The sequence below is a fragment of the Anopheles coluzzii genome, chromosome 2, assembly GCF_943734685.1.
Source record: "Anopheles coluzzii chromosome 2, AcolN3, whole genome shotgun sequence".
NCBI classification, from domain to species: domain Eukaryota; kingdom Metazoa; phylum Arthropoda; class Insecta; order Diptera; family Culicidae; genus Anopheles; species Anopheles coluzzii.
This window is the reverse complement of record NC_064670.1, coordinates 41,589,372-41,603,318: the sequence shown is the minus strand read 5'-3', so window position 1 is coordinate 41,603,318 and position 13,947 is coordinate 41,589,372. Positions and strand designations below refer to the sequence as shown.

General features: G+C 47.9%; 4 protein-coding genes across 5 annotated transcripts; 3 read left to right on the top strand and 1 right to left on the bottom strand.

The window, feature by feature from the left end:
- The first annotated feature begins 827 nt into the window (after positions 1-827).
- Positions 828-3,370, top strand: LOC120947265 (annexin B10-like). Its single transcript, XM_040362442.2, has 3 exons — positions 828-1,135; positions 1,474-2,367; positions 2,443-3,370. Exons 1-3 carry the CDS (start codon positions 1,118-1,120, stop codon positions 2,497-2,499), a joined length of 969 nt encoding a protein of 322 aa, XP_040218376.1. The 5' UTR covers positions 828-1,117; the 3' UTR covers positions 2,500-3,370.
- Positions 3,371-4,096: 726 nt separating this feature from the next.
- LOC120947263 (ferrochelatase, mitochondrial) lies at positions 4,097-5,740 on the top strand. Its single transcript, XM_040362440.2, has 3 exons — positions 4,097-4,293; positions 4,389-4,536; positions 4,649-5,740. The coding sequence occupies exons 1-3, from the start codon at positions 4,248-4,250 to the stop codon at positions 5,610-5,612; spliced, it is 1,158 nt and encodes a 385-aa protein (XP_040218374.2). The 5' UTR covers positions 4,097-4,247; the 3' UTR covers positions 5,613-5,740.
- Positions 5,741-6,412: 672 nt separating this feature from the next.
- On the top strand, positions 6,413-10,361 carry LOC120950827 (regulator of G-protein signaling 7-like). 2 transcript variants are annotated; one of them, XM_040369175.2, is made up of 6 exons: positions 6,413-6,882; positions 7,046-8,166; positions 8,238-8,351; positions 8,446-8,571; positions 8,647-8,938; positions 10,255-10,361. In XM_040369175.2, the coding sequence occupies exons 2-6, from the start codon at positions 7,184-7,186 to the stop codon at positions 10,312-10,314; spliced, it is 1,575 nt and encodes a 524-aa protein (XP_040225109.1). In that variant the 5' UTR covers positions 6,413-6,882; positions 7,046-7,183; the 3' UTR covers positions 10,315-10,361. The 2 variants fall into 2 exon arrangements, with proteins under 2 accessions (XP_040225109.1, XP_049462128.1); XM_049606171.1 differs by lacking the exon at positions 6,413-6,882 and having other exon boundaries at positions 6,889-8,166.
- Positions 9,169-13,769, bottom strand: LOC120950828 (DNA repair protein XRCC3). The gene is made up of 3 exons (XM_040369176.2): positions 12,890-13,769; positions 12,490-12,830; positions 9,169-12,409 (listed from the first exon to the last, which is right to left on the bottom strand). Exons 1-3 carry the CDS (start codon positions 13,122-13,124, stop codon positions 11,969-11,971), a joined length of 1,017 nt encoding a protein of 338 aa, XP_040225110.2. The 5' UTR covers positions 13,125-13,769; the 3' UTR covers positions 9,169-11,968.
- Between the last annotated feature and the right edge of the window lie 178 nt (positions 13,770-13,947).

Below are 13,947 nucleotides of genomic sequence, written 5' to 3'. Positions count from 1 at the left end.
TAGTCCACGATAAATTATGTTTGGGCGTGGTCCGATAGCATCTGCACGGTCCAACATTTTCGTCTCGTTTTCCGTTAGCAAACGACATGGGCGCCGCCTGGTCGCATGTTTCGTGTTGTAACCAGACGTATGCTAGTAATGTTTTCCTTTACATGTTTTGATGAAGAGAAAGAGTGTGAGGGAGAAAGCGAAGAAGTGATGAAAAAAATCAATAGTGTGTCGTCATGTTAGTAAGACATCACGCTGTTCCACCAACGAAACAAATCCCACTAGCACCTCCTATCAACACGGGTTAACGCGAAACGGAAACTACGAACCGTTCAATACATTAATTGGGGCGCCTAATGTAGTTCCGGAGAGAGAAGGGGTTGTTGTAGGGAAATGGAATTTTAATGACGAATTTCTTTAGCCTAAGTGCAACCATTAGAAAGGCGCCAAAACAAATTGAGTTGGATGGGATGACAACAGTTTAACACTGTTTGAACATTCTGAATACAAAAGCTGTAAATAATGTAATGATCGTTCAAATTTTTTTTTGTAATTTCAGTACTCATTGTGTAACATGGATTAATATTAGAAATGTATTAGAACGTTACTGTTTAGTTTCGCATGACTCATCTTGTTATTCGCAATAAGAACCATTAGATATTAATATTGGCACTATGCCATCGGCCATACGGCGTCGCTCTCCGTGGTTCTCTCTCTCGCTCTCTCTAACTGCCTGTGATCGTAAAATCGCGCTCGCGTTCTCTCAAACCCCGACAAGACCCCGCCGACGAGATGCTAACCGATTTGTGAGCGAAGGCTCAAACGACATCAAAGCATAAAATGAACTGTAAACCCTGTCGAGCGCGGACAATCGTACACTCTTCCATACGCAACGGAACCGCGCGTATCGTAATTCTCAGGGTCGCAACAACTCCCATCCGTGGGTTCGTGATTCGCATTAATAAGTGGCTGTGATCTTGTGACGTGTCTTGTTTTTTTCCGCACGATCTAGTAAAACCGATCGCGTGTGGGGCATTTAAGTGATTCACATTCACCTGTAGTGAGGTTTTGGGACGTTCCCTGTGCTGCTGCTTTCCTATCGACAGTAAAGTTTTCTCTCCTATCAGCAATGTCGTGGTATTATGTGGTGAGTGTGATATCTATTTTTAGCACATTGTGGAATACAACTAAAACCCCTCGAAGCAGATGCTAACAAAAGTGTTGTTAATGCATTTGTTGAGGCATAAAACGTAATGATGTATGAGTGCGTGGTGTTTGCCGGTGTAATGCTGTGGAACGTACTCGATCAAACGCTTGTGCATATATTGGAGTACAAAAAAATTGTGAAGCCATGATGGTGTGTCGATCAGAGATCATATGACATGCCTCACATAACCTTGACACAGCTTGCTATGGCTACCGATGTGTATCACGATGCGCTGTTGAACGATTCTAACGCAAATTACGATGTCAACCTAATTACAGCCCAAGCCCACCGTAGTTCCGGCGGAAAACTTCAACCCATCGGAGGATGCTGCCGCCCTTCGCAAAGCGATGAAGGGCTTCGGTACGGACGAGCAGGCCATCATCGACATACTGTGCGCCCGGAGCAACTATCAGCGGCAGCAGATAGAGGCCGCCTTTAAGAACGAGCTGGGCCGCGACCTCGTGAAGGACCTGAAGTCCGAGCTGAGCGGCAAATTTGAGGACGTCATCGTAGGTCTGATGACACCGCCGGTCAACTACCTGTGCAAGCAGCTGTACAAAGCGATGGACGGCATCGGGACGGACGAGAAGGCGCTGATCGAGATACTGTGCTCGCAGGACAACGATCAGATGCACGAGATTGCCCGCACGTACGAGACGATGTACGATCGACCGCTGGCCGAGCACGTGTGCACGGAAACATCCGGCAGCTTCCGGCGGCTGCTTACCCTGATTATTACCGGCACGCGCCAGGACCCGTCGGAGCCGGCCGATCCCGATCTGGCCGTCGAGCAGGCGAAGCAGCTGTACGATGCGGGCGAGGCCAAGCTCGGCACGGATGAGTCGGTGTTTTACAAGATTCTGGCCCACGCATCCTTCTCCCAGCTGGAGCTGGTGTTCGAGGAGTACAAGAAGCTTACCGGGCGTACGATCGAGCAGGCACTGAAGGCGGAGATCAGCGGCGATTTCTACGACGCCCTCAGCGCGATCGTCGAGTGTGTTCAGATGGCACCGCACTTCTTTGCCAAGAAGCTGTTCAAAGCAATGGACGGTCTCGGCACGGACGACAAAACGCTGATCCGCATCATCGTCACCCGGGCGGAGATCGATCTGCAGAACATTAAGGACGAGTTCGAGCAAATGTACAACAAGACGCTGCTCAGTGCGGTTAAGGTAATGGTTAAAGATGACCTAGTGGTAGAAAGCAAAATTAATAAATTGCGATTCTCCTTTTTGTATTTCCCACAGAGCGAAACATCCGGTGACTACAAGCGTGTGCTGTGTGCGCTGATTGGAGGTGCATAATCAAACCTCGAACGGAACAACAACGCATAATCATAATCGTTATCTCTATTTTAATGTTTCATGTTGAGCCATTTTAATGTTAGCGTAAGTTTACACCAAAATCCTCAGTAGTGGCTTTACGAAGCGCATCCAATCTATTTTGACTACTTTTACAGTGCTTTGCAAAACCAGAAACAACAGAGCGAAGAACGATCACCATACAGATGATCATGGAATAGGAACACTTAAGTGCCAATGTATTATTTTACGATAATACACACATTCACATACATTCTTTCTTACATGACAATGAAAAGCGTATTATAATGTGTAGGTATTGTAAAACTTGAACTCACTAATTGAACTTTAATTGTCTGACAAATACAGTCTGAATTCAGTGGTTGAAGAACTTCGATGATATGCCAACTATTAAATTTGTGCTTTTTTGTTGGCACGTTTTTCAATACGCAAAATTATGGAAATGTTTCCAGATATTTTCGCGTATTTATCGAAAATCGGCCTTTCCATACCAACGCGTGCTTTTTAGTTGAATTGTCGGCGAATTATCGAACCATCACCTCAAACGCGTTTCAACTGAAAAGCGTTCAACTATTCAATTCTGACTGTGTTTAATTTAAGCTTTTTATTTGGCTCGTTTCTTTACTAAAAATTCCTGATTTTATTCTCAGAAGTTGAGGATATTTTTCTGATTTTTTTAAATGGGTTTTATTTAAAAACGCGTCCTTTGTACTTGATCTTCGTCGGTGGTTGTACTGTCAGCCAACTACCGAACAGCCAACTAAAAAGCGTTCAATTACTGAGTTCCGACTGTATTTGGTATTTGTTAATAAAAACATATTTTCACCACGGTACTATGTGCTGTGAAAACGGGTATCAGTAGTTGAATTCTTGTTTTTGTAACATCACTCATGTAACAAGAGCATTTCTTAGCCACATGGACCAATAGTGAGGTAAAAACATTTCCATAGCATGCATCTCACTGTTTTCTTTATATTGAATTACGTTTACGAAGCTCCCGAATGAGTTTGGAAAAAAGGGATATTTGGTATGCGGCTGCGAAACTTAGACTAAATTGCTGGAATTGATGTTTCGGTGCTGCTTGGTGTTCTCCGCCTGCTGGTTATGTTGTCAACCACCTGACGTGATCATGATCGTCCCGTCAGTATGGTGTCGGCTGCATACCGGACGGTCCATCCGATGCATACGACACCGTATGTGGATGTTCCGTTCGCGATGTGCGCCGGTTGTCGTGGGAACCAGCTTCCATTGTGGTTCCCGTTGGAACATGGCTTCGCGCGTAGAGCGACATCGGCGACTCGCTTGCGACCGTGTGTTTGCTTATCATCTATGTACATATCTATTGAATAAATATTGTAAATCCTAAAGCTTTTATATCGAAAAACTGGAATCCATTCTCGAACCCCTGAGACAGAACAATATTAAAATCAAAGCATCAAACACGACAAGATAGCATAATTGGTTGAGAAATGGTGCAACGGTCTCGAAATAAGGTAAGCAACCCTGCAAACAAACACGCAGCAAAACACAGCGAATTTAAATTGTTGTGCAATCTGTCATTGCGCATGACGGCAGAGGTAGCACGCTGTGCCACCGGCTGGTTGGTGAATGCGATATCGTGCGTGTGTTGTCTTTTTTTTCTCTACAAGACGAAACGAAACGGGCGAGTTACGTCGCTCCCGAAGAGCTGTAATTTGTTAAGTGAAAGTATCTAATTCCCTAACACCAATATGCATTCGCTGCTGAAGCTGTTTTCCTCCGGCACAGCCAACCATGGTAAGAGTTGCTGTAGAATTGTTTTATCATCGTTTAAAAAAAAAGAGAACATTTCCCACATTTGTGTTTGTTTTGCTTTCTTCCCCGCGGCATAGGCCTGCAGCAATTCCGCACCGTCGCCACCAAACCACGCACGGCCGTGGTTATGCTCAACATGGGAGGGCCCCAAAACACGGACCAGGTACACGACTACCTGCACCGCATCATGACCGATCGCGATATGATTCAGCTGCCGGTGCAAAGGTAACGAATAGTGCACGTGCCAGCCTTCTCAAAACGGAGCACGAACGAAAAGCAAAACGGAACGTTCTCGATGCTTACCCCCATTCGATCGCGTTTGTTGTTTCACTTCCAGCAAACTCGGTCCCTGGATAGCGAAACGCCGCACGCCGGAGGTGCAGAAAAAGTACAGCGAAATCGGGGGCGGTTCGCCGATTCTAAAGTGGACGAACGTGCAGGGCGAGCTGATGTGCAAGCAGCTGGACAAGCTATCGCCCGAGACAGCACCGCACAAACACTACGTTGCGTTTCGGTACGTGAACCCGCTAACGGAGGACACCTTCCGCGAGGTGGAGCGTGACCAGCCCGAGCGGGTGGTCCTGTTTTCCCAGTACCCGCAGTACAGCTGTGCGACGTCCGGCTCGAGCTTCAATGCCATCTACACCCACTTCAAGGAGAACCCGCTGAACGGGCTGGCGCAGGCCCGCTGGAGCGTGATCGACCGGTGGGGCACGCACCCGCTGCTGGCGAAAACGTTCGCCGACAACATACGCAAGGAGCTGGACAAGTTCCCCGCCGAGAAGCGCAAGGACGTGGTGCTGCTGTTCTCGGCCCACTCGCTGCCGCTGCGGGCGGTCAGCCGGGGCGATGCCTACCCGTCCGAGGTCGGCGCGACCGTGCAGAACGTCATGCAGGAGCTCGGCTGGTCGCAGCCGTACTGTCTGGTGTGGCAGTCGAAGGTGGGCCCCCTGCCCTGGCTGGAACCGTTCACCGACGACGCGATCAAGGGGTACGTGAAGCAGGGCAAGAAAAATTTCATCCTCGTGCCGATCGCGTTCGTGAACGAGCACATCGAAACGCTGCACGAGCTGGACATTGAGTACTGCGAGGAGCTGGCGCACGAGGTCGGCGCGGAGAAGATTGGCCGGGCGGCGGCTCCGAACGACCACCCGCTGTTCATCGAGGCGCTGACGGATGTGGTGCGGCACCATCTCGCTAACGGTTCGACCGTCGGGCCCAAGTTCCTGCTCCGCTGTCCGGCCTGCGTTAATCAGAAGTGCTCCGTGAGCAAGCAGTGGTTCAACCAGTTGTGCAATTAATTTAGCAAGCATTTGTTTTTCTTTTTTTTTTTGGTTATTGATAATGGGTGCATGAAGGTCTGCAATTATAGCATGCAACGTATACACAAAAAAACGTAAGAAATCTCTTCTCACACTGCCGAACGAAACACGCTGTTGTTTGTGTGTCTGTGTGTGTGTGTGTCTTATCTCATGCTGCAAAGGCTGTTTTGAAAGAAGACCTGTATCACATCACGTAAAGCAGCATGGATTGAAGATCCGTCAATCGTAGGTTGCGAACGGGGCCGATAAAGTGGCTATTGCAACACCAGATTAATGATTCATTTTAGCTGTCGCTACGCCAGCTTGTTCTGGGGAAATGCTGAGCTGAAGTGCATCGAGCGGTTTTAACGATCCCAAAGTGGTTTAATCCAATACCCTTCAATATTAATGGCAACACAAATGAGTTGTTTAAATTTAAAAAAAATTCTCTCACACAAATCACGCACGGATGTGGCTGTTCCTCGAGAAGAGACAGGAAGGCCTAATGTTATGGTTGCTGGAGATTCCTTCCAATTTCTTCCATCCAATTTTAGCACATTAATAATACTTATTAGATTTCATTTCATTAGCCTCGTTGAGAGAGGGAGAGAGAGATAGAAAGAGAAAACATGCGAAACGTGTTGCTATCAGCGAATGAGCGCACACGCTGCATTCGCCTGAGGAAAGTATGCCATGACATTCGGTAGTATCCTGTTCATTTTTTTTAAATCTCTCTTTCTCTCATTGCTTTCGAAATCTCGCGGAAAATGTACTCTCACTCACGTTTTTGGTGGAAAATTCCACTCAAAAAAGGACGAAATCTCAAATCCCCGTACCGAACGATGTTGCTTGGATGACCATGTCCTTGCTCACAAAGAGCAGAAAGAGAGAGAAGGGAGAGCAGGCTACGGAGAGAGCAAGTCGTACGAAAATTGCCATTTTCATTTTTGCACTCCAACCACGGGCCACAGTTCACCCGTTGTCGTCCTAGGGTAGGTGTGGAGGGCTTGGTCCTTGCTGGCGGATTGCGTGGTGATACGCACGAACTGGCGTCGAATAAAATGGGTTACAGCCATGCTGGTGCACTGTTCGGCTGGCCATCGTTTACGCGGAACTGACCCGCACGATACCCGGTTGTACTGCTAGAACGGGGCAAAAAGGCACCCCACATAAACACAAACGCGCGCGCGGGGGAATCGGTTCGTTCCTGCCTGCCAAAGGGAGCATTACGCAGCAACAACGCAAAGGTGATAGTGGTGTGGTGTACCAGGTTCGTAGGATTGATGCGCATCAAGGTTGTTTGGGCGAAAATTTTGGGTGTGGAGTGATGGTTTCGTGTTGTGTGAACTGTTCTACTGTACAATCGTTTAAGAAGGAACTGTAATTTGCTTTTTTTGTTGTTGTTGTTGGGCTGTTCTACTCCATCAACTTAGGCTACACGCAATTATCGTACGAGCAACGTAGGGAAGCAGCGCACAGGCCATCCTCTACGAGCACACCTCTCCCGCACCACAACACTAGAATAGCCGTCTCCAGTCACTCAGCCCAGGTTGCGCCCAGGTAGCCGAAGGATGGTCACGAAGAAAAGCGTCGACATAGAGAAGGAAAAACTTGCGAAAAACATGTACTCCGGCTGCTCCGGTGGCAGTGGCAGCACCACCTCCGGCCATCTTCCAGCGGCCAAATCGTCCAGTGCGGCAGGAAGCACCACGGCCGGCCCGTGCAACACGGTAGTAAGCTTCAGCCCTGGCACGATGGCCAACAGCAGCAGCCATATGGTGCAGCAGATCCTTCCCCCCGGCCAGGATGCGCCCAACATACTCGTGTACAAAAAGATGGAAGCCATCGTGGAGCGGATGCAAACCGAGGGCAGCGGCGTGTCGGTGCGCACGGTCAAGGCGTTCATGAGCAAGGTGCCGTCCGTGTTTACCGGGGCCGATCTGATCCAGTGGATCATGGCGAACCTGACGGTGGACGACATTAGCGAGGCGCTGCACCTGGCGCACCTGCTCGCGTCCCACGGCTATCTCTTCCCGATCGACGACCATCAGCTGACGGTGCGCAACGACGGCACGTTCTACCGCTTCCAGACGCCCTACTTCTGGCCGTCCAACTTCTGGGAGCCGGAAAACACCGACTACGCCATCTATCTCTGCAAGCGCACGATGCAGAACAAGACGCGGCTCGAGCTCGCCGACTACGAGGCGGAAAATCTGGCCAAGCTGCAGAAGATGTTCTCCCGCAAGTGGGAGTTCATCTTCATGCAGGCCGAGGCGCAGAGCAAGGTGGACAAGAAGCGCGACAAGCTCGAGCGCAAGGTGCTGGACTCGCAGGAGCGCGCGTTCTGGGACGTGCACCGGCCGATGCCCGGCTGCGTCAACACGACCGAGATGGACATTAAGAAGGCGTACCGGAAAGGCGCCTCGTCGCTCGGGTCGGGGTCGGCCGGTACCGCCGCCCACAGCAATCCGGCGGAAACGATGGCCAAAACGATCGCCCTGCTCAAGCAGAAGCTCGACCGTCGCACAATCAAAGTCTCCAAGGTGGCCGAATCGTACGTAAATGCCGGGGTTTGGAGGCGGGCAGAGGGTTTGGTGCTGATACATTTCTTTTCCCCTTCCACAGGTATATCTCGTACTATGAGCAGTATAGCGAGTTTGACTACTTTCTATCCGCGCCCGACCATCCCAATCCATGGCAGACGGATAATACCGAATTTTGGGACGCGGAGAAACTGGGGTACGTATTCCAGGGCCTGCTTACTGGAGCTGGCGATACATGGAGAGGTCCACTAACCACCATCACCACCACCACGCTATCTGTGTACTTTCAGCAAGGACATTCCGATGAAGCGCGTCAAACGGTGGGGCTTTAGCTTGCGGGAACTACTGAACGATCCGATCGGACGCGAGCAGTTTACCAAGTTTTTGGACAAAGAATTTAGTGGTGAAAATTTGAAGTAATAGTCAAAGCACTAAGCCATTCCAGTACTAGAGCTCACATGGCTTTTTTGTTTTTGTTGATTTCTTTGTAGATTCTGGGAAGCGATACAGGACATGAAGGCGCTGCCCCAGTCCCAGATCAAGGAGGCCGCCCAGGCAATCTGGAACGAGTACCTCGCGCCGGACGCTGCCTGCCCGGTCAACATCGACTCGAAATCGCTCGAGCTGGCCCGCGACGTCGTGAAGGAGGGGGCGGCCCAGCCGAGCCGCTGGTGCTTCGATGTAGCGGCCGACCACGTGTTTTATCTGATGAAGAGTGACTCCTACTCGCGCTTCCTGCGTTCCGATATGTACAAAGACTGTCTGAACGGCTCAAAGAAGAAGGTAAAGTCAATTCCTAACCTCTTTGGCGTAAAGTTGAATTACTAGACTAGCTTAGACACAACTAGCATTAGCTGACGGGTGGCGGCGGCGGCGGAGGCGTCAGCGGGAGTAAGGATGATGTTGTTGCGGATTATTGTTTTGCAACTACATCATCCGCATCATCGTTGGCGCCATCTTCCGCAAGTGCCGCCTCGTGTCATATGGTTTTACTTCTGCTGTTCTCGTTATCTAACAAAAAAAAACAATGGGAACACTGTGCGCCCGATTTGTAGTTTATACTGATTTTTGTAATGCTGCTTTTCTATAGATAGAATAGATGCTGTGCTTGCCCGTTTTTTCTGTAATTGTTGATATGAACAGTTGAACAGTTGACATTCGCCGTTTAATCGTAACATTACAACGCCTTCGTTCGTTTTGCGCTATCGTTTGAAGAGATACTTTCGTTGCTTCTAGATTTGAAATAGAATAGCAGTTTTGAATTTCAGTATCACATTATCACATTCATCGCAAAATCATGTTCACTCCGAGAACTTATCAGCTGCGGATGGAGTCACAGCAGAGAAGTGTACAAAAGTTTGTTAAAACCAAATGTTTCTGTGTTTTGGGTGTAAAATAGTGTGAAAATTAAAAAATATATATACAAAATGGAGGCAGCAGCGCCCAGCTGCGCTCTGTATTGGATTTATATAGTCGTACTCTTATAGAGCTTTTCTACATTTCTGACAAGCTTCGATGTGGGGTTGGTTAGTAAAAGGAAGACGCAAATTTAAACCCTCATTGGCTAGCGGTAACAAAACAAGTGATCGTAAACAATCGGATTGAAGTTCCTTTTTTTCCAGACGAGCATCATCACGGTTCGAAATTGAAGAAAAGCTCCCAATAGTAGAACATGGTAGTAGATCGTGTAGTTAATCGTGCCAAACATAAATTGCATCGTTCCGTTTTGTTCTTTTATTGTATGTTCCGTAGCAGGGCGAAGCTGCTGATCAGTAGCAAGTCATGTGTATATTGTTTGTGTCATTATTCAATCGCTAGTTCGCTGTAGTGTGTATTCTAGTACGCGCAAATCTCTCATCAATAGTATGGAATGCAAATTGTGCTACATTGTGCTGCATCAACAATAAGGAACACGTTGAGCAAAGAAAAGAAAGCATGCGCTTGACGGAGCCGATAGCATTGCATTGTACATTTCATAAAAAATAATGTTATCCCCATTTTAATTACGCATTTCTCTTCTTCCAACTGCTCACTACTGCCACCGCACACACCACACTACCGATGTTGCTCCTTCTAACAAATGTCCCGTCATTTTTCAGACATCCGTCAAGGGACTTCGAATATTTTCCGGACGAAAAGATACGCCTGTGATAAATTAACTTTTGCCTGCTTTTAACGGTTCCGATTTTGTTTTTTGTTTTGTGTTGCGCGTTTCTAAAACGCTTTTATGAGATAAACACAAAATATTCACGGTTCACACATCGACCGGGAAGATGCATACTTTTCCGGCGGCATCCGTGCGGTGTTGTTTCTGTGTAGCATGATAGTTTGACGATAAAACCAGACCATTTTCCTCCCACAGCAAACCATCCCCAGCGTTCGCCCAGGAGCCCGCTACGCATAAAGATATCCACTATAGTGGCAAATTTAATAAATTATGATTTTGGGGTTTTCTGCAAACCATCATGTTAGTGCTTTTTAGGAAGAAAAAACATTACTCCACGAATTGGGTTTTACCGTGGTAGCTGAAATAGTAGCGAAGCATTAAACAAAGTAATTGCTTTCCAATAGAATAATTTGCTTGCGCAAGTGTTAGCAAGCACGGAGGAGAAAAGCAAAATAGCAGTAGTCGTCAGCCTGTTGTGTTTCTGCTGCGGATTGTTACGCATCTGCTCACGGAACAGTAGACGCAAAAGAAATAAAAAAGGAAAAAAATGTCTATCGGGTATTCTACATAATGTGATGTGTAAATAGCGTTAGTCGTAATAGTAGCGAAACAGACAAGAAGAAGAAGAAAAAAACTACTAAAATGTTTCCACAGTAAACAACCCGTGTGTCGTCTATCCTGCTGTGTAATGGTACTACTAAGACAATCTAATTTCACATGCAGCGGAAGCGGAAGCCTTCTGCCACGCGCCCCCTGTGCATGATTGGTAATTGAGTTACCTTTTTACGAAAAAGAAAAAAAAAACAACACTATTGCTATAATTACACCCAATTACTAACGCTAACCACTAACTACTAAACTGCTATCTACTAAATTACCACTACTATTACTCTAACGTGTTGTTGAAGAAATGAAATATCAACGTTTTAAAAACGACATTACCCACCACCGGTTCGTAAACAAGAAAGACAAACAAAAACTAGTGAGAAATGTTTTAAAACATACGATTACAGAGACTAGAGACTAGTTGAATTATGATTAGCGCGCATGGGAGCAGCATTTTAAGCGGAAGATCAAGATTAAAAAAAAAAGACTCAACCATCGGTAGAAACATGTGCTTAGTTTAGGAAAAAATGTTTAAATTATTAAGAGAAAAAAAGAAACAAACGTTAGCAAAACCAACCGCAACACAAAACGCACACACACACAGTTGTCCATTGTGCTCTGATGCTTACACGGATTGTAAAACTCTCTAAACATATTTGCCAAAGGTGAATGTTATCGCTATTTAGGAATCTGTTTAGGAGGAAATTGGTTTAGGCGCATTTACTAAACGAACACTGTTTATGTACTGTACTGTTAACAATCAAACCTATATACTCTCTACTTTTTATCGTATTTGGTCGAAGAAAATTGATTGTAATTGGTGTATGTGTGTGTGTATGGCAGAAAAGATCTCACCGTTCCCGTAAAAAAAAGAGGTGAACTCGCGCGATCGCTCATACTCTACTGATATTAGGTATATTCGGCACGGATGGGCCCGATCACGACATCTATCTCCTATGAACAATAATAAAGCTGGAACACCACTAGTGAGAGGTGTGTAATAGAAAAGCTGCAAAACATGTGTGGGTGTTGTTTCTTACTCAGCTCATTGATACTCGAAGGGCTTCGGTATCCACCGGTCCCGACTCGTCGATCTGATAGAAGCCATGCTTCGGTGGGGCCGATGGTCCAAACACAACCGTGCAGCGTCGATCGTTCGAGCTTAGCGTGGTGCGGGAAAGCTGCAAGCGTGTGTGCACCAGCGTACTCCAGGCGAGCCCCAGCGCCGGTACGTTCCGCTGGTCGTCCAGCGTGGAAGAGTCGATCACCGAACGGACCTGGTTCGTTACGCAGATGGCAAAGTTGTGCCGCTCCTGCAGCTGGTGCAGCCGGTGCACTATCGAGCGGAAGGTTTCCGCCCGCGAAATGTAGTCCCTTTCCTCCAAGAATGGGCTCGCGATGGAATCGATGATGAGCATACTGATTTTTGTGCTTTCCAGCAGCTTGGGCAGGCGATCGAACAAACAGGCCATCAGGGTAGGCTGGAAAAGGAAGAAGGCGAGATGAATTGAAAACGGTCGCACACATAACGCACAACGAAGATATGGGTTGCCGAACATACCAAACACCATACGTGCTCCACCAGTATGTGGTCCACAAAGTTATGGTCCCGGACGGCATCATCCGCACTCTGCTGGCGTTTGTATTCTGCCTCCATCTGTAGCAGCCTGCGCGAAGGAAACCTATGCTCGGTGCAGATGTACACCACGCAGGAGTTCGGCACGGTGCGCTGGGCCGTCAGTGCTAGCTTTAGTGCGATCTGTGTTTTGCCCGATCCCGGATCACCCGCCAGCTCGAAGATTCCCCGGGCACCGATACCGCCACCCGTAAGCCGATCGAAAACCGGTACACCGAAGCTCACCTTACGCCACCGATCGGCATGTTTGGTCAATATTTCACTGCCTGTAAGTACGGTAGGGTTTCAATCCGTTGTTTTCGTGATAAAACGGCAGCAGCCTTACCACTGGAAAAGCCTTCAAATTCCGATTCCATCGTTTGCGGGACGAGCAACATAACATCAACACGTTCTACACTTTGCGCGCCATTTTTATTTCTGGCAACACGTCTGCTGGCATTTCCTTTGACACCTAGATTATTCAGAGTAGTGATGGGTAAAATTGGCACAAATCCGGAGTCGACTCCGATCCGACTCCGATAATTTCGGAACCGGCTCCGGAAGGTAGGTCCGCCCAGCATTATCCGGAGTTGTTTGGAGTCGTTCGGAGTCGTTCAGAGTCTTTTGGGAATCGAAGACATCCCGAGTCACCCGGAGTTGTTCGGAGTCGTTTGTAGTCGTTCGGAGTCGTTCGGAGTCGTTCGGAGTCGTTCGGAGTCGTTCGGAGTCGTTCGGAGAGGTTCGGAGTCGTTCGGAGTCGTTCGGAGTCGTTCGGAGTCGTTCGGAGTCGTTCGGAGTCGTCTGGAGTCGTCCGGAGTCGTCTAGAGTCGTTGGAAATCGAAGGCATCCCGAGTCGTCTGGAGTCGTTCGGAGTCGTCCGGAATCGGTTGGAGTCGTTGGAAATCGAATGCATCTCGAGTCGTCCGGAGTCGTTCGAAGTCTTCCGGAATGGTCCGGAGTCGGCCTTCGAAACAAAGACTTGTATATCAAGCGAACGTGCAAAATGAAAGACAAAAACCACAACGAAATTAAATTCCTGATCACAAGCACATTGCACCGGACGGCTCCTGTTGACTCCGACCAACTCCTATTCGTGTGGACTCCGGACGACTCCGACTCCATGTGACTCTCGACGACTTCGGACAACTGCGACTTCGGGTAGAACTAGTGGTTCCCATTTTGCCGGACTCGTAATCGAACTAACAATAGCCGGAGTCGGATCGGAGCCGTGGGTGCGCTTCAAAGAGCACATCACTACTCCAGATATCAACAGTTTGTTTGTTTGTTTGCGTTCTTCTGGACTGGTTCAAGGTCAACGTTTCTTAAAAAGCAAAACATACAATTTTTACATTGCCATGGTAACGATCGTTCGCGGGGTTGTTCATAGGTTGATCTACCAGAACA

Excerpts from the sequence above, each read along its gene's own strand:
- LOC120947265 (XM_040362442.2), top strand. Across the intron at positions 2,368-2,442 it reads CGCTGCTCAGTGCGGTTAAG|AGCGAAACATCCGGTGACTA; the intron begins GTAATGGTTAAA and ends TATTTCCCACAG.
- LOC120947263 (XM_040362440.2), top strand. The coding sequence starts at position 4,248 with ATGCATTCGCTGCTGAAGCTGTTTTCCTCCGGCACAGCCAACCATG. Across the intron at positions 4,294-4,388 it reads CTCCGGCACAGCCAACCATG|GCCTGCAGCAATTCCGCACC; the intron begins GTAAGAGTTGCT and ends CCCGCGGCATAG. Across the intron at positions 4,537-4,648 it reads ATTCAGCTGCCGGTGCAAAG|CAAACTCGGTCCCTGGATAG; the intron begins GTAACGAATAGT and ends TTTCACTTCCAG.
- LOC120950827 (XM_040369175.2), top strand. The coding sequence starts at position 7,184 with ATGGTCACGAAGAAAAGCGTCGACATAGAGAAGGAAAAACTTGCGAAA. Across the intron at positions 8,167-8,237 it reads GTCTCCAAGGTGGCCGAATC|GTATATCTCGTACTATGAGC; the intron begins GTACGTAAATGC and ends CCCCTTCCACAG. Across the intron at positions 8,939-10,254 it reads TGAACGGCTCAAAGAAGAAG|ACATCCGTCAAGGGACTTCG; the intron begins GTAAAGTCAATT and ends GTCATTTTTCAG.
- LOC120950828 (XM_040369176.2), bottom strand. The coding sequence starts at position 13,124 with ATGCTGGGCGGACCTACCTTCCGGAGCCGGTTCCGAAATTATCGGAGT. Across the intron at positions 12,831-12,889 it reads ATTTGAAGGCTTTTCCAGTG|GCAGTGAAATATTGACCAAA; the intron begins GTAAGGCTGCTG and ends CCGTACTTACAG. Across the intron at positions 12,410-12,489 it reads TGGAGCACGTATGGTGTTTG|CCTACCCTGATGGCCTGTTT; the intron begins GTATGTTCGGCA and ends TTCCTTTTCCAG.